The sequence below is a fragment of the Polypterus senegalus genome, chromosome 10, assembly GCF_016835505.1.
Source record: "Polypterus senegalus isolate Bchr_013 chromosome 10, ASM1683550v1, whole genome shotgun sequence".
NCBI classification, from domain to species: Eukaryota; Metazoa; Chordata; class Cladistia; order Polypteriformes; family Polypteridae; genus Polypterus; species Polypterus senegalus.
In genome coordinates this window covers 112220067-112246929 of record NC_053163.1, presented here as the reverse complement: position 1 = coordinate 112246929, position 26863 = coordinate 112220067, and the positions used below count along the sequence as shown (strand labels likewise).

The window sequence follows — 26863 nt, the reverse complement described above, 5'->3', positions numbered from 1 at the left end:
AGTACTACTGTGACACCTGGATAGGATGCCAGTCAGTCATGTGGCACATAGTCACTTACATTTCCACACCTTTATTCTGAGCTAGCTTAACCAGCCAAACACACACACACATACACACACATCCTGACTTCCCAGAGAAAGCCTATCTATGACAGAGGGAGCTGAACCCAGGTACTTAGATCTTTCAGGTGGCAGCTCTCACCATTTTTCAAATGTTGCACCCCATGTTTTATTTATTAAAAAAACGACAAGTTTGTCCCCAGAATCCATTGTTCGTTTTTTGTATTTAAGATTATCGATCAAAATTGATTTTTAATGAAAGTACAGAAGGCATCAGTAAAAAGAAACAGCAGTGCCTGTTCTGTTCGAGGAAGCCGAGTCTTTTTAATGTGAGGCCTACCACAATGTCACTCTTTCATACATCTTGTATTGAGTCCGTCTTCACTTCTGCTCTGCTGGCCCGATTTGGAAGTCTCAGTGTCAGAAACCATAACAGAATAAATCAAAGTGTAAAATGGAGCTGTAAAATAACAATCCAGTCTGACAGACCTGTTTACTAAGGCAGAGTGTATTTTGCTACATAGGACTCACCCGTTACATTTTTAAATTCCAGTTGTTGCCATCAGATCACTGGTTCAAGGTACCGAAGATAAAAAGCAAATCATTCGCGCTGCTATTAATCTTTTCAATTTAATAAACATTAAAGAGCATAATTTATAGAATGAACAGTTAGCATTTATGTCAATAATCAGTCAAGTCTAAATGCTGGTTTAATTTTTATGTCTAATATGTCTGATCTAATATTTCACCGTAAGTATCATGTTTACTACTGTATTATATTCATCTGTGCTTAGTTTGTTTGATGGCAAGTTCTGTCTTTGTGATGTGTTTTTAATATTACATTGTTGTCTCTCTGATGACAAATTTCCCCCTTGGGACAACAAAAATATTGAATTATTTCGTTTTTTCTTCCTAATTAAGGTGGCGTCGCTTGTCCAGCTCCTCATTGAAAACTCACCTCGGATTTTTGGCGGTGATATTGCGTCACTCTTTAAAAAGCCTCTGTGGGATGGACAAGGTATGCAATATCCAGCTTTCTGAGAATCTGTGGTGCGTGCTGTGTGAGTTTCTGAGACTAACAAACACTCTCCTCCTGCTCCTCCCTGTGATTCCCCAACCTGCTCTCCATGTGTACCTCTTTCATTCCTCCATGTCACGCTCTATGTGTCCCAGGCCTACACCACCCTGTTGTGACACATTGTCTCTTTCGGTAAATACATGACCTGCTCATCCATGTGACCCTGTGTTTCATGTTCTTCGCACCATGTGACAGTCTGTGTCACTGCTGTCACCTTTCTTTCTTGTGAGGTATTGAAACCCACTGATCTATGTGATCATCTATTCCAAGACATACAACTAGATGCACTGTGTCTCTGTGACTATCAGGCCACATTCCACCATGTCTCAGACCAGCTCCTCCATGTGCCTTTGTATCTGTCGTACACTAAAATTTAAGGGTTGCATGTAAGGCAATACCACATGTGCTTCAGAAGTGGTCATTCACCTGACGCTAAGCATGTTCTGGCCCAGACAGTACTTGAATGGGAGACAATCTACAAGAAATTACTGCAGGAAGAAGTGTTGGTGAGGCCAGCAGGGGCACTCACCCTATCGTCTAAATGTGGATCCCCATGCAGTGATGAGGAGACTGTGCTGTAAAAATTGGAGCCATGCTTCAGATGAGATGTAAAACCGAGGTGCTGACTGTCTGTGGTCATTAAAGATCCCTGGGCTTCCTTTATAAAGAGTAGGGTGTATCCCGATGTCATAGCTAAATTGCCCATCATGGCCTAGTCGTGGCCTCCTAATTATCCCCTGTTTCTAGTCAGCTATCTGTCTCTTACCACTTCACCACCTAACAGCTAATGAGTATACTGGAATAATAATGGCTTCCATCGCATCATTCAGGTAGATGCTGCACATTAGTGGTGGTTGAAGTGGCTCCCCACTCACTGACACACTTTAAGTAGTGAGAAAAGCACTATATAAATGTATAGAAATATTGTTATTATTAAGGCTGGCACAACTGTGAATTTTGAAACATGTCCAAAGGGTTAGAGGGAGAAGAATACCAATTCTGAGATGTCAATGTCTGTCTTGCAGATGTAGATTGTGTTCCACATGACCAGGAGAAGGTGAAGGCCTCTGTGACATCACAAAGAGATTCCCTATTTCTTCCTTTAGGTGACTCAATTCTAGGAGAAGAGAAGGAGGATTGGGGTTTACTGGAAGAGATGGACGCCTACAAGAAGAAGATCTTGAATGCCGATGGCGCCAACAGCCGCGACAACCTAGACGACATTTCCTTCCACTCACATGACTCCCTCTGCTCTCTCAGTGCTGCCCAGGGTATCCAGTCGGCCAGGGACCGCTGCTCCTCTGAGCCAAGTGTGTGCATGGACTCTAAGTTCCTGGGCAGGTTCCATGCACCAGTGGCACGGCAGTCTAGTTGTGATGGGGCAATGATTCGGGGTCATCATGAAGGATTCCTGCCCCTACACAAACTGCAGCTGGATGAACGTAGGCCTCTTGCGAGCAATAGCAGCCCTACAATGAGTGGCAGGAGTCAACAGGGCCTCTGGCGATCACCACAAATCGTTTCCCGAATCAGACAGTTGGGTTCACACAGGATGACACTATCAAGTTTCTCCAGCCTTTCTTCCACAGCCACCACTCCTTCAGCATCGTCTCTCAGTTCCCTTGAGAGCAGTTTTTCATGTTGCTCTGACTCAGTCTTTGGACTGGCTGATGCCACAGCATTTGCTGGTCCACCTTGGAAAGAGGAGATGAGCAGCATGGTGCAGATGCCCGCTGATCTGGACTGGCACAATGAGTATAGTAAGACAGAGCAGGAAAGTATTGACCATAGCAAACCAGAAGGCCTTCCGCTGAAAGAAGATGATGAAGAAAGCCAAGAGAGAAAATGTGGTGAACCTGGACTCGAGAAACCACCAAAGGCAGCCGAGCCAAGGGTAGAGGCTGGCATTGAATCACGAGCACCACACCGAGAGACCTCTTTCAAGCACATCCAGCTGGTGAGGCCCAAGACAGAGGGGGTAGGCAGCGAAACATTAAAAAGGACCAAGATAACTTTCTATGTGTCACCCAACCAAACAGTAGCTAGGCCTATCTTGGAGCCAGTAAAGAGTAAAAAGCCCACCATTTCGGTGAGCGTCTCCAACCCAGTGGTAAGCCAACAACAGCCAACTCCCAGTGTGCAACTCTGCATACCACAGACAGTCTTTTATGGACAGAATGCACCACTGGTTCTTCAGTCTGTATCTACCAGGAGAAACTCCATGAGCACCAATATGGATGGAGATGATAGTAACCCCACAGAGTCAAGCACTGAAGCAACACTGTTAAGCAGGAGTGCCAGTCGGGCATCCAGTACCATTCGCCACACCATTCGTATCATCCTGCCAGCCGCAGTCAGAAATACTGTCAAAGAGTACTTCCAGCATAGTGACCCCAAAAGCTGTCACATGGAGGTGAAGGCTGTGGAGAAAGAGCTGGTGAGGAGCAAGGCAGAGTGGCAAGTCAGGAAATGCCCTGGTGGTACAGGTGGTACAGGTGGCGCCGCTGACACTTCTTATGGTGAGGAGTCCTTTGTCTGATGACCACTGGGGAGCCAGACCTGTCAAGAAAAACTGAGAAACCAAGCCATTGTTTTGAAAGGGCATGTGCCATCTTCCCTTCCAGTGTCTTGGGCTCTTATGGATGCCACCTTCCTTGTTACACTTGCAAGGAGCTTCGGTCTATGGGATACCTTTGACCTCTCCAGCTCTTGCCTCACTTAGATGCTGGGCCTTGTTAAATGCTCTGAGTTAGCAGGTGGAAAAGGTGGACATGGTGGGCATAAGTATGACTATCTGCAGGCCAGAGAGGAGAGTTCTCCCACATCATACAAACAGGAAACCAGCAAAGGACGTGCCTTTTGTTAAGCAGGCCATTTAAAACTACAGACCATCCAGAGGCACACACTACTAGAGCATGAAGCTCTTGACCTTTGAGCTTAAGAATTGCAGCAAAAACTTAAAACACAAAATAAAAAGCAACAGCTGCAGGCAGCAGGAAGCATAAAGAGAAAGGACAGGTGGAGTAAGCTGACACTCTGTGGGCAAGGTAGGCAAAGTGGGTTGGCATGAATGCAAAATGAGAAAGGGAGAACAGGACCAAGTAAGCATGATAACAGAGAAAAGCTGAGTGGTACATTGTATATGTCAAGTGAAAGAGGAATGACTTGGAGCATGTGAGAGCAAGAGTAAGAACAGGAAGGGTGAGGGCAGAGCTAGCGAGGGCAGGCAGGGTACTGGACAATCAAACTGAACTTATAGACCAAGAGAGGGCAAGGCAGTCTGAGATAGAACACAAAATGGCACAGTATGAGTCGGTACGTGTAAGCAGAGCATGAAGGAGGAGAATGATGGTGTTTCAAAACAAACTTAGGAGGGCCTGATGAGACAGATTAAGTCTAAGTAGACCTTGAGGGTTTGGGGATGGAAGGTTCATGCTAGGTGATGTTGAACATTTATCAAGAAGGTGTTTCAGGATGCTAGTATGCATTTGGGGGTCATTTGGTAGTTTTGAATCTACAAAAGTAGGCTAAGGTAGAAAGAAGCTGGAAATGCTGTGGAGTGACTGCAAAAGTCCTGATGTCACTTCAATGACAAACGTGCCCATCTCTGCTGAGGAGGCTTCCTAATGTACTGGCATAATGGTGCCTCTCCTGCATATAGAAGCCAGACACCACACCATATTCAAAGATCACATTACAAGGACTCGATCTTCCTTTTATTTGTGCATCCAGCTGCTAATTTCATGTTTCATGACCTTTTTTTAATAAACATCTTTAAACCACCTGTATTTTTGGTATTTTGAATTTCATAAGATATTTTAGGATGTATGAGGGGGAGTCAAGCTAAAGTCATAAAATGGGATTTATTAGAAAATGGAACAAACCTTAACAAAACTGATATCATTTCTCAATGTAGTCTCCATCCTTCTCAATGCACTTGTGGAACCTGCCTGGTGTGGACAACATAATTTTGAGAGATAATGAAACAAAAAACACAAAAATGCTGTGTGACATCTTTTGTGCCTGTAGGACAAACATTCCTGCCCTCCATGTGAAGCCCTCACGTCCACTATTCGAGTGATCGGCCCACTGCCCCATACCTCATCTTGTACATCTCAGATGCCCATCTGTGCACAAAGCTCTTTACCTCCTCAACTTTCATGCCCACTCCTTCTCAATGCACTTTTCTCAGGTCCACTTTCCACATGAAGCTCTGTGTAAATCTTTGACAAAGTTAAACTGTTGCTGCTTTTCTGACTAACAGATACACTCCACCAAGTGACACCCTATGTGTCTCATCGCATGAGGATATCCACACAATGTATGACTGAGAACAAGTCAGACTGAGTGGTAACACAGGAATATCCCTGTCATAGAAATCACTCATTTCATAAACGTGCCTGCTACCAACATTTGTATTAAGTCCCTACGCTTTCAGAATGCATTTCAGATTTAATCCACATCAGATGATTAGCTCCTAATCTTCAGATCTTAAAAAATGCATTCATAGTAGCTGAACACAAATGAGCCTGTCATTTTTGTATTATCGGATTTTTTTTGTGTGTGTGTGTAACTATTCAAGGCAACAAGCGATTCAATGCAGTCAAAAGCAAGGAGAAAAGAATCCCTGTTAAACAGCGTACTTTCCATGGTATACTCCATACCTGTGTGAAAAAGCATAGTTTACTTGCACTGGTTTTGTCATCTATGATAGTTCTTCCTTCATACCATTGAGATGTCTACATTAGCAGCTTTGTGAAAGGCTCCCCAGGAATATAAAAGGAGGAGCAACCCAAGTCTTGGACGGGTACATGGACAGACTTTGTTGTCCATACATGGAAATTTGTTCTGGTTTATTCAGTTACAATGAACAGCATTGAATACACCAAGTCAGACAGTCCATCACTTAATCAGTCATATAAGCCATAATGAAACAGAAAGAGTGAAGGCCATGCTTGTATCTGATGCTCTTGTTAGGTCTTTGATCATTTTACTCATTGAAGTTCACATAGCACTAAACATGTATAAAAGTATTTACGGAACTGCAAAAAGACCACAAGGTTCCGTTAACTGGAAGAACCTTCTCGCCATTTACAGGGGTGAGAATGCACCTTACTCTGAAGGTGTGAGGAAGTCATTACTTTGCTGTTTGTAAGTGTGGCCTTGCTCCTTCTGCATACTAAAAAATGTAGACGGTGTTCAACAGTGTTTCTCAAACTTGGTCCTGGGGACTCCCTGTGGCTGCAGGTTTGTTTCTGTTGTAACCAAATTCACAATAAGTGATAGTAATTGATTATAAGTGATCTCATTTAGTTAGCTGGTCTTTTTTTCTCTTTTCTTATTCTGCATTCATAAAAGCACAGCAGTATGATTTTTACATTATAAGATATTTAGAAATATTTCTGTTTTTTGCTGTAGCTTTACATGCTTAAGTCCTTTTTTGTTTTCGTATTATTTTTCCTTTACATCTGTTTAGTCTGCTTCCATCCTTGTATCCTAATAGTAACAAAAACATGCAAAGCAGACACCCGGGCAAACAAAACTAAAAGATGAAAGGCTGCAGTTGCTTCAGCATCAGACCCACTAATTAGTCAATAATAGAAAAGCTGAATAGAAATCAGGATGAACATAAATAAAAAGTTTAAAAAAAATATCCACATATAAGTGCTTAATTTTTTAATAAAATTTATTAACATACTTTTATTTCTTCATTGACCTCAAAACACAGAAACTGGGAAATGCAGTTTTCTCAATTAGGCTAGGAGCCCAATTAAAAACAGAGGTTGGTTGGAACAAAAACCTGCAGCCCCAGGGGGCCCCAGGACTGGGTTTGGGAACCACTGGTGTAGAGCAGCTTCCCTCCAATTCTTCAAATTCTGTGGTAGAGACAGGGACGGAGCTAGGCTTGTGGCTTCAAGCACCCATCACTTCAGCAACACTAATGAGAAGTGGCATCCACAGAAATGTCTGGATGTCAGACAGCAGACTGGTAGCAATTCTCATTTGGTAAATTAAACATTCAAAAGTCAAATGGTAATACCATATTTTTGGTATTTCTAGTGATAAAATGTATTTTCTGAGTTTTGTATCATTTATTACAGGCACCCTGTGACTTTATGTCCCAGAATTGCCTTCAGTGCCCCATTATTAGAGATGTTATGCATGCCTAGCTGAAAGGTATGTTTTTAATATGGATACAATGAACGTACACTTTGGAAGCATGTGGTGGACACTTCTTAAAGGATGCAACGTGAACTTTAGTAGTTTGCGGGATGCTCTTTAGTGAATTGAAACATAGCCAGCAGCTTGCATCAGAGAAAATGGCCGACTGACAGGAAGTGACAGCTAAGGAAATGGGAAACACAAATCATTAGGTGCAGGACTTGTTTGAGGTTTCTTCTTTAAGGCATGGGTGGACAATGGCCAGATCCTGCTTGTCAAAAATAATCATAAAGGCCAAAAGGAGCAGGGAAGTACCAGCATCATTTCCTGACTGCAGCAACTTTGAATTTCATATGAAGCAACATTACAAGTCTGATGAGGATCCTGGTTTCCTCAATGAAACAATGATACAAGATAACGATACGCTAGGCTGCCACAGGCTGAGTACTCAGAAAGTGAAAAGGATGAGATTGCCCAAAATGTTGTTCACCCTGCCTATATGACTTTATTGTCCTATCACATTTCCATCCATCCATCCATTTTCTAACCCACTGAATCCGAATACAGGGTCACGGGGGTCTGCTGGAGCCAATCCCAGCCAACACAGGGCACAAGGCAGGAACCAATCCTGGGCAGGGTGCCAACCCACTGCAGGACACACACAAACACACCCACACACCAAGCACACACTATAGGGCCAATTTAGAATCGCCAATCCACCTAACCTGCATGTCTTTGGATTGTGGGAGGAAACCGGAGTGCCTGGAGGAAACCCACGCAGACACAGGGAGAACATGCAAACTCCACGCAGGGAGGACCCGGGAAGCGAACCCGGGTCTCCTAACTGCGAGGCACCAGCGCTACCACTGCGCCACCGCTATCACATTTCCTCTATGCAGAAATATAAATTTTAATAAAAGGGATGGCCTGGTAACATCGTAGTCAGCATAGTCTGTGTAAGTGTAGATTAGAATCCCAACTGGGATTAAGAATATAACTCTACCAGCCAGGAGTCATCACCAATTTCTATCCCAGTTGGGAGGAATAATGGATGGATTAGGGACAAAGGGATTTTATGAGCAGTTCGTCCACTGATGTAAGAAGTGGCAGTTCTCCTTTCACAGGGGCCCATTTTGGACACCCACAGGGTTGCCTGGGACTTGAAGTGTGAAGGGGCAACCTTGTCAGGGTCCACAAGTGCCACAGGGATGTGCTGTGAAGATTGGATATTCCTATTATAGGGAACTTCTGTACAACCCTTTAAGCCAGGTCATAGCACCAGAAGCATTCCTAGGTCCAGCACAAAAGGGGGTGCCTCAGATTACTTCAGAGACAGAATTGGGAGAAGATGGATTAGGCTCACAGTGTGTGTGTTTGAAGGAGACAGAGGAGATTGTCCATTCAATTATATTGTGTTGGACTGCATTTACTATGTTATGATATGATTATAAGACAAACATTAGTTTATTTTACTTGAAATTGTATTCATTTCAGAGATGTCCAATGTTTGGGGCTATGGGGTGCCCCCTACACTCCACACCTGCCAAACACAACTCCAGAGAACAAAGTTTAATTCTTGGCACATTCTCTGTGTGTCGGGGACGTGCGGTCAGGGGAGGCAGGTGAGACAGTGCCTCACCTGTCATCATGAGAAGTAAAAACAAAGTAATAATAATAACATAAATTTGTCCACTGGTCTGTGCTATAAATTTGTTTTCTGTATGATTTCAATAATTGTGATAATTTTTATAGTCAAAATCGATTAGCGCATTTCCTGTTCAAATACAGGGGAGAAACGCGAGGTGTGGCAGCAACAAGCCACATCTCACATCGGACTGCTCTCTCCCTCACCCACATGATTGAATCATGCAATTGGTGCATGCTTGTTACTGTCAATCTGTATGTCACCAATATAATGTTTGCAGACACATTTATTATACACACTGACCTTCCACATCCTGGCTGATATCTTTAATGAATATATGTGACATATTTAGTCTTGCTGTTCGGACATAAAACCGCAGGGAAAAGGCACAAGGTGAGGCAGACAGTACCATGCCGCACCAAAGGGGGCGCATGTGAGCCCAATAGGTGCTTGTTGCTGCTGTTCTTCTACGCAGAGGCTCTGGGCACCAATGAGTTAATGATATCAAAAAGTCAAGTGCACTGCAGCGGTCCGTTTATTTTGATTTTTTGTTCTGACTGACTGCCAAAATTGATAAGCAGGACTTTTACAAGAAAGTGACAAGAGATTTTTGTGGAGAAGGATACGCGGATACATGGACTTCATTTACAAATAAAGGTAAGACCATAAACGGTTTTCAATGTTATAAAAAAAATGGGTTCAGACTAAGAAAAAAACAATCCAATATTTAAAAAGTAAATTTTGACCTTAAATAAAATATTCTTTTGTTTTTCTTGTTATCCTTTTGTTGAACAGTATGCATTAAAGTTGATTAAAGCATCATATTTCAAGCAAGGTCAAAATTGAAATCAGTTTTTTTTGTACACCACTCAATACTTTCATTTGTATTAAATGAGTTTGAATTGTGGAATTGCAATGGCAAATTTAGAACACATGGAGGGTGCTGAGTACATGCACTTTCTCCGCTCTCTTGCTGCTATAAATGTAACGTTCTTTCTTAACCAAATATGTACCTTACCTACTGTATGTGTGTGTAAACAATGCTGATAAGGTATGAAATATGACCAATAGTCAATGTGCATGCTGGGTGTCAACTGAATAGTGAAAAATCTACTCTTTGGGTTCATATATTTGTAAATCTGACTCTGAAGGAGTCCATGCCTCACCAGTCATGAAACTCACCGCACGTCACTTCTGTATGGGACTGCTTGAAGCAGTCCACTTTTCTCTCACTTACTCAAGACATATGTTAGGTTGATTGTACACTGTAAAATTAGTCCAATCTGAGCAAGTGTGTGTTGACCCTAAGATTGCATTTAAGGCTGGCTTATGCTTTGAACATGAGGCTGCTGCTTGGACAGGTATCCATTTTACTGGATAAAGTAGGTGATGAACATGGGTGGATGAGTTCTGATAATTGACCATTGTATTTGGATCATTCTATTGTTGCTCCTTGCATTTTTCTCCTTATTTGACAAATTATTAAAAGTATTAAGTATACTGCTAGCAAGTCACAATATTGAAAATAACAACATGGGCAACTGCACGATGACTGTGCAAGTGATTTTAGGGAAAACTCAAGTGACAGAACCCAATTGAGTGGCGTGGGGGCTGGCAAGTAGACATTTCATTTCCTTGCTGACTCCTTCTTTCTGCGCACATCATTCATGTCTTGCGGTACACGTACTACGATCCCATCCATCCACTTCTGAACACAGATTTGACAGCCCAGACGTGACCTGCAAAAACAAGGCCAAAAATACACAGAAAGTCTCGGAACTCTTCTCAGTACCAATGGGAAGTCTGGCATCTGCCAGTGACTGCCTTTAATTTAAATGATTAGAAGCAGCAGCTTACGTGTCTGTCAGTCCGTACGCCAAGTCCAACATGTCCATCTCTTCATCCAAAACTGGTCCCATTTTCTTAAAGACATCCTCGTCAAAGATGAGATGGCATGTGGAGCATGCTAGTGTCCCCTCACAGGCACCTGTGTGACAAACACAAGTTTGTCAAAGTTATCGACGGAATGAAACTTGAAGAGCTGGCATTAAGAACATAAGGATCGGCCATTTATCCCTACACAGCTTGTCATTTTCTATTTGCATAATGTTTCAAAAATATTATCATGTTGAAGGCTTCCAAGGTGTTGCTTTCAATTACACATGGTAACTTGCACTGTGTGTTACACAAGCATATTCCCACTACTCAAAAATTATTATTGCATTATTTTGCAAAAGTATTGTGTTGTTTCAAAATAATGTTTGCGTTATTTCGCAGATATATTGTGTTATTAAAATATTCCCTACTGGGGTAGGTAATAACATTGTGCATATGCATGCTCTGGCCATTTGGTGAGAGTTATTGAGGATGAGGTTAAGCATGTGTATAGCATGCAACCAAGTGACAAGAATTGAACAGACATTATAAATGTACATGTCATAATTATGTGCTGATGGGTAAATTAAACTGACCCATTTCGGGGCCAAAAGGAATCAGTGATTACTGCAGCAGTACTGGGTTTAAGGCAAAGAGCAAACATGGTGGATGGTACAACGATCTTTTGCAACTCACAACCACGCAGCCAACCAGAAATGAGTGTACTGCATGCAATCCAGAAAAAGAAACCTATAAATAGTCAGTTTAGTTTAAATCCACTTATTTTCAAAAAGAGACATTGAAACAAATTGATATGGTGTAGAAGCAGTCAATGTTCATACCACAGATCTTCTCCAGCTCACATTGGGAATGGATTTTCTTTGCAGCACATGAAAGACTAAACATATTTTCATAACTGAGAAGTATTATTGACATATTTCCAGTATTCAATGTTAAAACATTGACTTAACCTCCCCTCAATAGCTGTCACTAGCCGACCAAAGCACATGTGTGCACAATGGTATCAGCTGCAGTAGACAACATCACTGCAAAATAACAGTACTTTTGCAAAATAATGCAATATGTATTTTTTGTGAGTGTGTGTGCGGCAGGAATAACCTTCTATAGTGTATTTACAATTCTGCTTTGAAGAAATATTTCCCAAAATTTATGTTCAATTTACCTTTAACCACCTTCCATTTGTCCTCCCATTTTATTGGTGAAAAAACAATTTTAGAATAACAGCAGGCATTAATCTTATGATTCCTTTCATAGTTTAACTCTAATGTCATACTGCACATTCTTTTAATATCAGTTTATTTAGTCAAGGGTATCTGGCAAGGCTTTCAATTATTTTATTGCCATGACAATGCCAGTTGCATGGAATTTTATTTTGCAAAGCTCAAATAAAGAAATGTCAACAGAAACATGCAACACATAAATCACTTACATACAGTAAGTTAAGCAGGACAGCCATCCCAGCACCAACTGTTGCTAAAACTCACATTTGTCCTCAGCTAATTTAGAAAAGTTCCTCAGTCCTGGTACATGATTCTTTGTGCTTAAGCCATTTTACTTCTGATGATCAGACTCCCATGGAGGGGATCTGCAACACCTAATTAATCGTGTGGACCCCATACCCTGAAAATCAAAAATTGGGAAGGTCCATGAAAATAATTGAAAGTGTTATAAATCACTCCACTTCCCTCAGTATTTCATCAGTCGACTCATCACAGGTTAGGAAGATAGACAGCAGTGTGTGAGCACTTCACAGGCTGGCCAGGAAGGTAGATGATTGAGTGGCAGCAGGCTACCTTGACAAACTTCAAAAGAATTCTAGAAAGAGGGTGAAGACTTGCTGAGAAAAACGATAAACATGAGCCCCACAGAGCCATTTAGTGCTTGCCCTTGACTATGCACTGCTGAAGAGTGTGGCAGTATGTAGCAAAAAGTGACAGAGACTGTGAATACTTTCAGTGTGTACACTGCAGGGGGCGGTGCTTCATCCTAAAAGTAATGTACACCTACTCAAAGCATCATGATGCACCAACATTGATGGGCTGAAAGTCAGAAGTCTACGTGACCATCACCATCAGGTCCTTCCATGAAAACCCTAAATACAAAGAGGACTGTTTGATTAATGTTAGGTAGATTGCCCAGAGGGGACTGGGCGGTCTCGTGGTCTGGAACCCCTACAGATTTTATTTTTTTCTCCAGCTTTTGGAGTTTTTTTTTGTTTTTCTGTCCACCCTGGCCATCAGACCTTACTTATTCTATGTTAATTAATGTTGACTTATGTTTATTTTTTATTGTGTCTTCTATATTTCTATTCATTTTGTAAAGCACTTTGAGCTACTTTTTTTGTATGAATATGTGCTATATAAATAAATGTTGACTGATTGATTGATTGATTGAATGTGCTTCTGCCTTCCATGCCCTTAAATAACTATAGGCGCCATGCTGGCCTGTAGCATGGGGACACAGTGGCTGATAGGTATACGACATCTAATTATCTTAATGTTTCTGATGTACTGGCCGTATTAGCATTGAACACATAGCAAGTAAGTGTGTGTGTCTCATGAAAAGTGACTGTTCTGTATGGTGCTGGTCAGAAATAAAAGAAGGTGTGGCTTTTGTTTGCAGACTGAGTATGTTACATCTCAGCCAGTGTCCCTCACCTGGTTGCGGTTTAAAGTCTTGTTTTATGTCCTTTTTGCTCTTTGTTGAGTCTTTTACAGTATTTATGTTAATATTTCTTTTGTTAATTATCTGCTATATTTTCTTTACCTACGTTATGTTCCACATGCTTTGTGGGTAGTCGCCCAAAGAGAGCTACCTGTTAATCATCATCAGGAACTGCCCTCCACTGTATAATTTCAAAAAGGTCATCCACAGTTCCTGGCGGCTCACTGTGAATGTACTAAGGAGTTGGTGAGTTTACTGTTATACATTGATTTATTATATTTCTGGATTTTCTACCTCAAGCTCTGTTTTTTGACTTTTCTTTGGATTTTGTTTTAGGGCTTTGTTCAAATGGGATTGCCTTGCTGGCAACTCCCTTATGCCTTTTGTGCTCTTTAAAGTGTCATACTGTCACAGTGCATTTTTTGTGGAAAAATAAACATTTTATTTTAGTAAGATACTATGTTTGCCTTCATTACTATCCAGGGTTTAACAGTTAATCTCCTCCTAGTGGGTATTGTTTAGCAGGGCTTTTTGAAATTCAGTTAATTACCTGCAGCAGTTTTGTCTAAATTGAGTTACATTTGTCCTACAATTACAGGAAAAAGTCAATTGATCTCAACACAGAAATGAATGTTATCAAGCAGTATAGGGGAGGAAACAAAGCAAATGCGATTGCATGTGATTTAGCGTTATCCCATTGTAGCTGGTGTTTACTGCACGCACTGGCCTTGAATCCAATTAAACTCCGAAGCTTCTGCGTTGTGACTCACGAAGTGCTGCTTTGTAAGAACTGCCACAAAGGGGTAATGCAACCACATTGAACTCCTTTATCTGTTAATGCTTATTATTAACAGGCTGAAATGTTAAAACAGAAAACAAACTAGTGCTCAAACTCTGCCAGTACAATTCCTTCCTTTAGAGTTAACACAATGACAACTGGGAGAGGCTCACACTGATGACGTAACATAATACAGACAAAGAAAGGATTTGTGAAGCTGTTCAAGGTTCAGCACTGATGAGAGCAACAGTAATAACTAAACCAAATAATAAAACAAATATTTACGTAAAAATTGCAGAAAATCTGCACAATGTGCCAAGAATGATGATAAAAAAGGATATAAAACAATCTACTACAGTACTTAAGTGACTTACGTACCATACTATACAAATGGGTCAGGTTTGACTACATACAGTATACCGGTTTGTCTTATATCCAGATTGACTTGCGACGGGCCGTCACAACTAAATGTAGTTGTAAGACGAAAACTACCTGTATATTGTTTGTTCCATAGCACCAGAGTAAGATCTGAGTGTTCAAGCTACTCTGGAACACTAATGGAAACCACTGCTTACCACAAGTTATTCTGAACACTGCCATGGAGTATTGTATCTTACTAAAAGCTTTTTGAAATCTGAGTTAAATAATATCATGAACTCCACCATAATCAAAAGCTTTTGGTGTGCCCTTGTAGCACGCCATCCTCTTAGTGGAATAAGAGATTACTCACATTCAAACCCATATTGATTGCCCACCAACAGATCCATGTAAAACAGCTGGCTCTCTAATGCTTTCTTTTATAACTGCATCTAATAAATTGCTTGTGATTTACATTAAGCAAGCTGACCCTCTATTTTCCAGGGTCGGCCAAATCATCTTTTCTACACAATGACGCAACTTTGGCGAGCTTCCTCTCCTTAGGAATTTCCCTGGTATACAGCAACTTCTGAAAAATATGCTTTGTATTCATTTCAAAGACATTTTTGATAACTCATGTGTGCCTGTTTTCCGATCACTGCTATCTCAGAATCATTTATTTAACATTAACTAGCCTCCTCCTAAGAGAATAATTCAGAGTAAATATGAGCTTAGCAGTACTTGATAGTGTGATTTCCTGCTTACTGTATGTTAATCCCCTGCTAACCTCAATTCTGATCACCACTTATTGACTCTTCTATTTGACTGTATTAATATTTGCTGACTGCTCCTAATAGTCTTTTCTTTTTGTTCTGCCTAGAACTATACTAGGGGGTGAATGTGTTTTTAAGAAAACAGAGAGAGGCTGGGAGCATGTGCTGATAGTATGTCGCTGCACCCACCTGGATTGGGACCCAAATGCAGCAGGTGATACCTCAGCACCACACTGGAACAGTGTGAGCTTTTTTACAGTGGCTGGAATGCCAATCCTGCCACCAACTCCCAAGTTTTCCATACAAGTTGGAGGACATGCTTTCAGGGTTGGATGCAGATTAACATCATACCCAGGATGGAGCAATTGCAGGTTAGGAAGAAGTTTATAAAATTCCTTAAATACTAGAAAAAATGAAAGTTAGGGTACCATGGATATAAACTTGAATTTGAACAAGCATACTGAGTGTTTTATATATTCAACTCACTATCATCACCGCTGTAGTCATTCTCTTGTGTCAAGGCATATTTATGTTACTAAATGCTTTGCCTTTATTATATTTCTTGCTTGCACAGAATATTTAGAATGATCTTGCATTTTGGAGATTTATTGAGTGACATTTAGCACATGAGTGATATTCAAGACTTCTTCTTTACAGACATGTATTTTTTATACATGTCAGCGTTATGAATAGGAGGCTCAGTGGTTTACAGTCTCTGTGTTGTTTGCAGGTTCTACTTTCATCCACATGGTTATTTCTCCAGGTGTTCTGGTGTTCCACTCCATTCCTTAACACATACAGTCACTCAGTCAGTCAATCTATCATTTTTTTAACCCACTTAGTTCGGAAGATGGTCACAGGAGGTGCTGGAGCCTATCCCAGCTAGAGTAGAGTGCAAGGCAGGAACAAACCCTGGACAGTCCAACACAGGGCAAACACACATACACTCCAACCACACACTATGGTTGCTTTAGTATCACCAGTTCACCTAACCTGAACATCTTTGGACTGTGGAAGAAAACTGGAGTATCTGAAGAAAACCCACATAGACACGAGGAGAACATGAACCCTGGTCTCATTACTTGGTACCACTTTGTCACTGTGCCACCCTTAACACATACATGTTAGGTTAAAAGACAATTCTAGATTTTAGGACAGTTTGATAAATGCATGTACAGTCTGTATATGACTGTGGTCTGTTGAAGGCCTGCAACCAACCTAGTGTTTATTCCTACTTTGAGCCTGCTACTGCCATGACAGACTCAAGACCCCACCACCTTGAATTAGATTATGGGGGTTCAATAAGGGTTGGGTGGTTATTATAAGCATCTTTCTCCATAACTTTTTATGGCTTGGATGCGAACAGTAAGCTCTTATCCACTGTGATTGTTTAGTAAAAGTGGTTGCAGTTCAGAAAAATAACAACTAAAAATGTAATAGGTCAGCCTAATGGTGAATGTGATTGAATTGACTAATGCTTCACAAGATGACCTCAGCAACTCTGCATTTACAAAATGAGGACTGAAACGGGAAAACAAGAGGCTGCTTAAAGCAAGGAAACTGGATGGAATGAGTAACAGTCACTGAAGACTTTAATGTACTAAGAGAAGTTACCCTACTTTAGCGGGCAAATGTAGTCGTAACAAGAAGACCACATTCTGAACTGACAAAATCCTCCTTACATCTCAAACAGTTGCCATGTCACGAAATAGAGAACCATGTACTCAGACAAAACTGTTAGCACTGCCTGTGTGTCCGTGACTACAGGCTCAAGTATTTCAAAGAAATCTTCTTGCTTCTTAAAGACTTGTAACAATCAGTACCCCGATAACAGCCCGCTCTCCCTCTTCACTTGGATCCAAATCTTATGATTCACACTTATTTACAGCAGACTAGCAGCCGTATATTGTTACCGTACCAGGAAGACCAGCTCACATCGTGAAGATGTTAAAGGTGATGCACTAAAAAAGAATTTAATGGGGTATCCCTTCCAAGATTATTTGGACTTCACACACAAACAAGCTGTTAACTCTCTGCACTTACTGGAGACTCACCATAGCCACTGATGTCCAGATTCTTGTTCACTACGATGTCTAACAACGTCTCCCCTTCAGAGGCTGAGGTAGTGATTTTCTCCCCATCTTGATTTATAAAGTGTATGGTCACCTTTTCTCCCACCTTTCTATAAAGGTTAAAAAAATAAGTAAGAAGACTTTCATTACTAATTCTATACCTATTTATCTTTTTTATGAGCATAAAGTTTTCAATTTAGGCTTACGAGGACCTCAAGCCAATCCAAAGAGCTACTGGCACAAACTTTGGAAAAATGCTAGATGGGACAACAATATTGAATATGGCACACGCATACACACACACACACACACGATCATACATTTCCACAGGGGCAATTTAAAGACAACAAGCATTGTAGTATGTCTTAGGATTGTGAAACCTGAGTCCCATATGTAGGCTCAGAATTCTCAGACAGGAAAATATTTAACAACCTGGAAAGCTGCACAGAGGCCTTTATTTTGACAGTAGAAGAGCAATAAAAGGCTCTCTGCTCTTGTATATTGCGCAAAGAAAAAGGAAATACCAGGAAACTCACATTTTAGTACTGGCAGTCACTGCTTGAAATGAATTCGGCAGTACACCAGAACTATCTGTTAGTTATGAGTGTAGATCTGCAAGAACGGGCATGCTGTATGCCACCATACCCTATAAGCTGACTGGTTTCATTATTACCAAGGGTTCACAGAGAGATCTACACTTAGAAAGGGAATTTTGGAGATTGATATGATAAACAGGACCTGAAAGCATAAAGGCAGCTTGCCATGTCAAAGGCAGTTTGGAGGAAATGCAGCACTTTCTAGATTCACAAGACAAGCACTCAGCATCTAATGTGGAGTGTTTTCTTTTAGACAGTCTACTAAACTACAAGTAAACTGTGGAAATAAATAAGGAAACTAAGACATGCAGAAAAAGTCATCAAATTAACTGTGTCACATTTATGTGTCACCATACGTATAGGGAAGTCTGTGTTCGTGTTTACATGATACAAACATAGTTAAGATCTGCCTACAATATGCACATGAATGAGAAGCAATCTGCAAAGAGAACAGTGCAGGCAAGTAAATGGGAATACAAGATGCTAGTACTTATGGCACAGAGGCGAGTATAGCATGACTGGTAATTAATCAGTTCTCGAAACATTAGCCCCAAAAGATTTAATTTTAAAAACAAACAAACATGTCATTTTCCATACCCCAATTCTTTTTAAAACTGCCTTCCTTTATAAACAGGTTGTGCCAATGATTTCTTTTTAAAATAAGGTTTTGATTTAATTATTTACTTTCTATAATTTTTTTTACAAAACCTGCAGGGTGAACTGGAACTGTGAGCATCAATGCTGCCAGTAGACCCTTCTACAGATGTCACTATTCTAACAGTTGCATTAAAGTCAAACTTAGACTGAATTATTAAGACATTAATATTGGCATGTTGGTATAAATGTTGAAAAACAAAACCATTTACACTTTTTAATCGTATGACCACTTGTAATGATTATTTCACATAATTTAAATTCAGAAAACAGAGAAGACCACAGTTCTGTAAGAAAAAGAGCATAAAGTTATAAGCAAGACAAATGCACAAAGTTGTTGAAGGTGACTTTCAGAAATAACTTAAAGACAATGCACAGGACAAGTAATATAAATTATTTTTGATATTAAAGCTAAGCTAATTCAGTGCACGTAGAATTGCAAGCTGATATTTCACTGGCAACAAACTAAAGATGAATTATGAAAAACGTGCTTTGGTTTTAAGTACATATAGAAGAGTGGGTCAAAGAAATGCTCTATTTCACTTCTTAATTGTATTAAACAAAATACATCGCCATCACCATTGCTTGTAGACCTGTATATAATTGATTTCATATTTTGTCTACAGTGACCCTTAGCTAAAGCTAGTCTGTGAATGGTATGCTATGTTAAATGTATTTTTAAATACATGTACAGTCAGTGGACACTTTTTAGGTATACAGTACATATTGTATCTAGTACCAGCTTGAAGCAGTTTTTGCCTCCAGAACAGCCCAGATTTTTAAAGCATAGATTTAACAAGGTGCTGGAAATATTAAATTGTTATTTTGGTCCATTTGGACTAAAAGGCATTATGCAGATTTTTTGTTCACACATTCATGCAGCAAACCTTTCATTCCATTCTCCCAAACTGTGTTCTGTTGAATTGAGATGTGTAGACTGTGCAGGCCAATGGAGTAACCTGAAGTTGCTGTCATGTTTGTGGAACCACTTTTGAGGTGATGCATGCATTCTTCATAACATGGAGCCTCATCCTGCTGGGATTACAGTAACCATTTTATCAAGTAGTGTGGTAGACATTGGAACTATTGAGACAAGGTAGGATGAACTCAAGAAATCACAATGTGTATGCCAAATTCTGGCCACTGAATCTGCCTATTGCAGCACAAATTGACATTAATTGGACCAGACAATATTTTTCCAGTTTTCAGTCATCCAGTTTTGGTGATCACCTTCAGCCTCCTATTCTTAACTTGCAAAAGTAAAAATGGTCACTTACTGTTAATGCCCTCCTGCACACTTTTATTTGAGTGGCCTTTATGTTAGTTTGAACAAGCCATTCTCCTCTGACCTCTCTCACAGAACTACCGCTCAGTGGATGTTTTCTTGGTTTATGCCACCATTCCCTAGTCTAGAGACTGTAAAAATCTTAGAGGCCAGCTTTTTCTAAGGTGCCACCATTCCTGGAGTAAAAGATCACAATCAAACATTGCCTAGGTGAAGCCTCATAGCCAATCAAATGTCTAGTCAAACAAAAACTAATGTGACCATGTCTAATTGCTGCATAGGCTGAGATGCAGCCATGTAATTGGCTGTTTGGAAGGGTGGGCTATGGGCAGTAACGAGCACATGGACCCGCCAGGTGGCCAGTTAGTGTAGATATTATATATGCTGTAAGGGCACCGGTATGGAGTACTGGCACTTCTCCATTTTTTTAGTTAAGTACCAGCAGTGTTTGGTGCGTTCCAACAATCATCACGCGTATCCTTTGGGAACAACCCCCTGCTCTTTGATTGCACCCCTCAAAACTACAAGGGGAACATCCCCCAATACCCCCAGCTCTAAGATCTCAGTGCTTGAACTTCTAATCTTTACAGTTTACAATACAATACAGTTTATTTTTGCATAGCCGAAAATCACACAGGAAGTGCCACAATGGGCTTTAACAGGCCCTGCCTCTTGACAGCCCCCCAGCCTTGACTCTCTGAGAAGACAAGGAAAAACTCCCAAAAAAACCTTGTAGGGAAAATGGAAGAAACCTTGGGAAAGGCAATTCAAAGAGAGACCCCTTTCCAGGTAGGTTGGGCGTGCAGTGGGTGTCAAAAGAAGGGGGTCAATACAATACAATACACAGAACAGAAGAAATCCTCAATACAGCATAAAATTTAAAATTTTAGAAGTAAGGAGCAGAATTTAACAGTAAATAATATCATATAATAAGATTTGGATATTTTTAGAGTCCTGGAGACATCATCCATCAAGCTGCCTCCCCCATTTGGCCATTCGACGGCTAAAACAGTGCTGGGCCAGCCAATCCAATGAAAGGACCCCTCTTTCCCATGATTCCTGTAATCCTCCATCAGGGATGACTTTACCATAGGCAGGCAAAACAACTTGGCAGGTGGGCCGTGGCACCAAATGCCACATTTGAGTACCGAGAAGAGAAACAGAATAGGTGAGGGTTAGTATTCAATTATAACTGTCATGTTACTTATATTTTAGTGCTAATGACTAACAACAGAGATGCAATCCATACAGTTAATCAGCAGCTCTAGTCAGGATATGCTAAACTGGAGTAGTGAGTCTTCAGCCGGGATTTAAAAGCTGAGACCAAAGGGGCCTCTTATATAGTGGGATGCAAAAGTTTGGGTGACCTTGTTAATAGTCATTATTTTCCTGTATAAATCGGTGGTTGTTACGATAAAAAATGTCAGTTAAATATATCATATAGGAGACACACACAGTGATATTAAAGAAGTGAAATGAAGTTTATTGGATTTACAGAAAGTGTGCAATAATTGTTCAAACAAAATCAGGCAGGTGCATAAATTTGGGCACCACAAAAAAGAAATGAAATCAATATTTAGTAGATCCGCCTTTTGCAGAAATTACAGCCTCTAAACGCTTCCTGTAGGTTCCAATGAGAGTCTGGATTGTGGTTGAAAGTATTTTGGACCATTCTTCTTTACAAAACATCTCTAGTTCTTTCAGGTTTGATGGCTTCCGAGCATGGACAGCTCTCTTTAACTCACACCAGAGATTTTCAATTATATTCAGGTCTGGGGACTGAGATGGCCATTCCAGAACGTTGTACTTGTTCCTCTGCATGAATGCCTTAGTGGATTTTGAGCACTGTTTCGGGTCGTTGTCTTGTTGAAAGATCCAGCCCCAGCGCAGTTTCAGCTTTGTCACTGATTCCTGGACATTGGTCTCCAGAATCTGCTGATACTGAGTGGAATCCATGCGTCCCTCAACTTTGACAAGATTCCCAGTCCCTGCACTGGCCACACAGCCCCACAGCATGATGGAACCACCACCATATTTTACTGTAGGTAGCAGGTGTTTTTCTTGGAATGCTGTGTTCTTTTTCCTCCATGCATAACGCCCTTGTTATGCCCAAATAACTCAATTTTAGTTTCATCAGTCCACAGCACCTTATTCCAAAATGAAGCTGGCTTGTCCAAATGTGCTTGAGCATACCTCAAGCGGCTCTGTTTGTGCTGTGGGCGGAGAAAAGGCTTCCTCTGCATCACTCTCGCATACAGCATCTCCTTGTGTAAAGTGCACGAATGGTTGAACGATGCACAGTGACTCCATCTGCTGCAAGATGATGTTGTAGGTCTTTGGTGCTGGTCTGTGGGTTGACTCTGACTGTTCTCACCATTCGTCGCTTCTGTCTATCCAAAATCTTTCTTGGTCTGCCACTTCGAGCCTTAACTTGAACTGAGCCTGTGGTCTTCCATTTCTTCAATATGTTCCTAACTGTGGAAACAGACAGCTTAAATCTCTGGGACAGCTTTCTGTATCCTTCCCCTAAACCATGATGGTGAACAATCTTTGTCTTCAGGTCATTTGAGAGTTGTTTTGTGACCCCCATGTTGCTACTCTTCAGAGAAAATTTAAGGAGGAGGGAAACTTACAATTGACCCCCTTAAATACTCTTTCTCATTATAGGATTCACCTGTGTATGTAGGTCAGGGGTCACTGAGCTTACCAAGCCAATTTGAGTTCCAATAATTAGTTCTAAAAGTTTTGGAATCAATAAAATGACAACGGTGCCCAAATTTATGCACCTGCCTGATTTTGTTTGAACAATTATTGCACACTTTCTGTAAATCCAATAAACTTCATTTCACTTCTCAAATATCGCTGTGTGTGTCTCCCATATGATATATCTAACTGACATTTTTTATCGTAACAACCAACGATTTATACAGGAAAATAATGATTATTAACAAGGTTGCCCAAACTTTTGCATCCCACTGTAGAAGCAGGCAGACCATTCCACAGTTTAGGGGCCCTGTAACTAAAAGCTCGACCTCCCACTGTTATTTTATAAATCCTTGGAATCATAACTTAAAACAAGAGTACCAGCTTCACATACAGTATATCCATTTCAGGCACTGAGTGCATTACTAAATTAAGCTTTGGTGAGGGTTTCTGTCACTAATTTAGAGCGTAATACTCTTTTTTGATATGTTGTTGGTCAACTCTATACTTTTCACTATGAAAAACATGTAATTCACAGCCCGCCTTCACTTTGTTTAGCTTGTTTCAAGCTTTTGCCCATAATTGACATTTAATTAAACTGCTAATATTTGTTTGTAAAACTGGTTAACATTTAGCTTTTAAATGTGAACATTTTGCTTGTCACACTCTATTATATATTGTAATTTGTAACTATGTTGTTTTTGAAAGGAGAAACCACTAGCCAAGACAAAAATTTTAATACTTCTAATTTTTATATTCACTAAATAAACTAGATTATAAATGAAGGAAATGGATAATACTTTTGGTGTGATTCATGTGGTTCATTATGAGCTCTGAACATCTGTTCACTGCATTAAAAATAATTTTAATGATACAGGTGGCTTCAATATATTCCAACCACATACAAACATCCATCCACATTATCCAACCTGCTACATCCTAACTACAGGGTCATGGGGGTCTGCCGGAGCCAAACCCAGCCAACACAGGGCGCAAGGCAGGGTGCCAACCCACCGCAGGGCACACACACACCAAGCACAATTTAGAATCGCCAATGCACCTAACCTGCATGTATTTGGACTGTGGGAGGAAACCAGAGTACCCGGAGGAAACCCACACCAGCACAGGGAGAACATGCAAACTTCACGCAGGGAGGACCTGGAAAGCGAACCCGGGTCTCCTAACTGTGAGGCAGCAGCGCCACCATGGCGCCCTATACAAACATTCATTCATTTATTCATTTTACAATTGCCCTTATTGGCACATTGCTGAAGACTATCCAGGGTACAAGACAGGAACCAGCCCTAAATGGGACACCAGTTCCTTAAAGGGAACTCCAAAATCACCCCACTCACTCACACCAGGCAAATGTAGAGTTGTCAAACAACCTAAACACACACACAATATGAAAACTCCAGTAACCAGACCAGGGTTCAAGCTAGACTCTAAACCTGTAACTCAGGTAACTACTGCATCACCATACCACACAGATTACAAACTGAGATTAGTAAATGGGAATAAAAGCATAATTAATGCCAGTTTAGCACATCAATTACTATCCATGGAGCAGTAAATAATGAAGGACCCAGAGCTCCTATACACAACTAATTACTAGATAGTTAATTCCAAATACATTACTTTTAGCATGCGAAGGAGTGGCCAGGTATTACAGTACTGTATTGTGTTTTAGCATATCTTCCATCCATCTGTCCATGATTTACATTTTATACCATCTTATGTGCTAGTCAACTGGCTGACCATACTGTATATCCCTGATAACAAGAACAAGACGACTTTTAAGACTTCAGTAATCCTAATGATGCCAAGGCTGCAAAACTTTGCGTGCTTGAGATTTAGCAAACTAAATCCAAGAAGCTTTTTGAAATTCCAGAAAATTCCAACAAGATAGAAGCAGAAGCACTACAACCCTTCGTGGCACCATTCAGCAGTACTTTGGTTACAGAGAACACAACTCTGTTCCTCTTAGCCTTGAAATGAAGCCACACTGTGTCACGTTTCTATTAAATATGGGACCTCATGAAAAATGTGTCCTATTCAAACGGGGCACTACACCATATATCCTTCCATTTGCCTTTGTAATATAGAATTAATATATATAAACATATTATTAAAAGATATTCAATTACTGTTCTGAATTTCCATACATATTTCATTTTTGTTTTACTGATGAATATGCAGATACACATCATGTCATTGGAACATCTTACAATGGTGAAAATAAAATGTAATTGCTGAGTGACATAATGGTGCAGTGATTTACTACACATCAGTTGAAATGATGCCGGTTCAACATCCCAAAGACATAAATGTTAGGATAACTGCAAACTTTAAAAGTGTCCTGTTTTGAGCGATGTAGTGAGTGTGTCCTGTAATGTCTGGGCATCCTATACCGCACTGGTGTCTAGATAGTCTCCAAATCCTAATATCTCTGAAAAGAAAGAATCACCTTTGAAAACAGATGGTGGGATATTTTAATAGATTGCTCATATCACTTGGATCCTATTTGGATTCCAAGTTGGAATATCTGCTGTGTGAAGCTGACGTGTTCTCTCCATGCAAATACAAACCAACTTTACAAGATAAAAGTATGCACATTCAAAGAGATATTTCAAAGGGCTTAGATCACAACTTTGTGGTGTGCTTTGTGAAATGTGCTTGTTATCATTACATTTAGTATGAGCTTCTTCCAGAAACTTTGATTTTTTTCACACAGCTCAAAAATAAAATTAGAGTGTAATCTGATATGGTGTGGTAGTGCGAGCAAGTGTGCAATGCAATTAAGCAACATTCTATTTAGCATCAGTTCCTACTGTGAACTTGCCACTTAAAGAAGGTTCAGAAGTTAATTCTGTGTAGTTGATACAATGAGTGTATTATTGAATTCTGCTCATTGGCTAAATCTCATTAAGGAGATTTAATAATGAATAAATGCAAAGAAAACGTAAGTAGCAGTGCCAATGTTATAAAGCAAACTGGCAAACGTATAAAGCAAAAGGTAGTCATTTGTGCTGAAGCCCCAATTCCGGATTACTTAGTGTCCTAAAACAATTCAAATACTCAACCAGTGCTCCAAATACAAGAATTTATAAGACAGAATGGCATGAAATGCATAATGCTGGGTGCTTCATAATGCATTGAAAAAAGCGAGATTGTAAATTTGGGTAAATGGAAGAAGCCCTGCTGATTAGAAAGCATGTGAAGAAACACTAAAGAAAAATAAATGGCAGTACAGTAGTGCGATGCATGGCAGGAGACGTGAGGTGAATTAAAAATACTACGAAAACGAACAAATGTCCATTTGTGAACAGCTGTTTAACATTTTACTTACTGCCTTTCAACTTTGTATTACTGTCATATTAAATCTAATTCTTTGGTATAAATTATACATTTTTTATATTATTATTAGCATGAATAAATAGCTCTTGTGCACCTTTAAAATTTGAAAATCTAATAGAAATAAAAAGCGGAGGAGAGAAGATCGGAGTTTAATTTGAAACAGGAGAAGCCTGAAGCAAGACGTCCTTACCTGTCGTCGGGCGCGGTGCACATCAAGGCTCTGTATGCGATGCGTGTGGGGCGCCGTAAAGCGACTCGGAGGTAAAGGTATGCACGAAGCCCCGCTGTTCGCGCTATGTTCTGCGCCATACTCCTCCACCGCCACTGCCACTGTCACCAACGAAGCAACTTCTTGCCTTGTTAGCAGTTTGTGCACGAGCCAGCTCCATGTGCGACTCTCAAGTATTTCGCGAAGACCTTGAAACGCAGGGCGGGGCCTTGTGAGCGAAGTGTACATCCATTCAGTAGCGCGTGTAAGACACGCCCCTGAATTCTGGCCCGGCCCCTTACACGACAAACTTCAACAAGCAGACGCATACACGTGTATCAAGTTGCTTCGCTGAAGTGGTCGCTTATTATGTTCTGTTGCCGATTTCACCTTCAGCACTGTCATAGACAAGGGGTCTGTCTACCGGCTCAGTCCTTCACTCACGACATGCAACCCTCATCCACACAGATGTGCTAAGAATCAGGCAGGCAACACGCGTAATTCTCCTTGCTTTTCGTTTGTGAAGGACACAAAATGACCCTGAGCAGTCACGCACTTAGTCTGCCCCGTGATTA

At 40.6% G+C, this 26863-nt stretch overlaps 2 protein-coding genes across 2 annotated transcripts in view; one reads left to right on the top strand and one right to left on the bottom strand.

The window, feature by feature from the left end:
• Window positions 1–4926, top strand: part of arhgap20b (Rho GTPase activating protein 20b) — a 64475-nt gene extending 59549 nt beyond the window's left edge. Inside the window, 2 exon segments of the mRNA XM_039766345.1 lie at window positions 982–1078; window positions 2164–4926. Coding sequence (XP_039622279.1) covers window positions 982–1078; window positions 2164–3677 — 1611 coding nt within the window. The 3' untranslated portion in view covers window positions 3678–4926.
• A 4741-nt stretch (window positions 4927–9667) lies between these two features.
• fdx1b (ferredoxin 1b) lies at window positions 9668–26513 on the bottom strand. Its single transcript, XM_039766343.1, has 4 exons — window positions 26271–26513; window positions 17468–17595; window positions 10803–10932; window positions 9668–10684 (listed from the first exon to the last, which is right to left on the bottom strand). Exons 1-4 carry the CDS (start codon window positions 26387–26389, stop codon window positions 10573–10575), a joined length of 489 nt encoding a protein of 162 aa, XP_039622277.1. The 5' UTR covers window positions 26390–26513; the 3' UTR covers window positions 9668–10572.
• Between the last annotated feature and the right edge of the window lie 350 nt (window positions 26514–26863).

Coding starts and splice junctions, on each gene's coding strand:
- fdx1b (XM_039766343.1), bottom strand. CDS start 26,389: ATGGCGCAGAACATAGCGCGAACAGCGGGGCTTCGTGCATACCTTTAC. Junction 17,596..26,270: donor TGCACCGCGCCCGACGACAG/GTAAGGACGTCT, acceptor TAACCTTTATAG/AAAGGTGGGAGAAAAGGTGA. Junction 10,933..17,467: donor TCTGGACATCAGTGGCTATG/GTGAGTCTCCAG, acceptor TTTGTCACACAG/GTGCCTGTGAGGGGACACTA.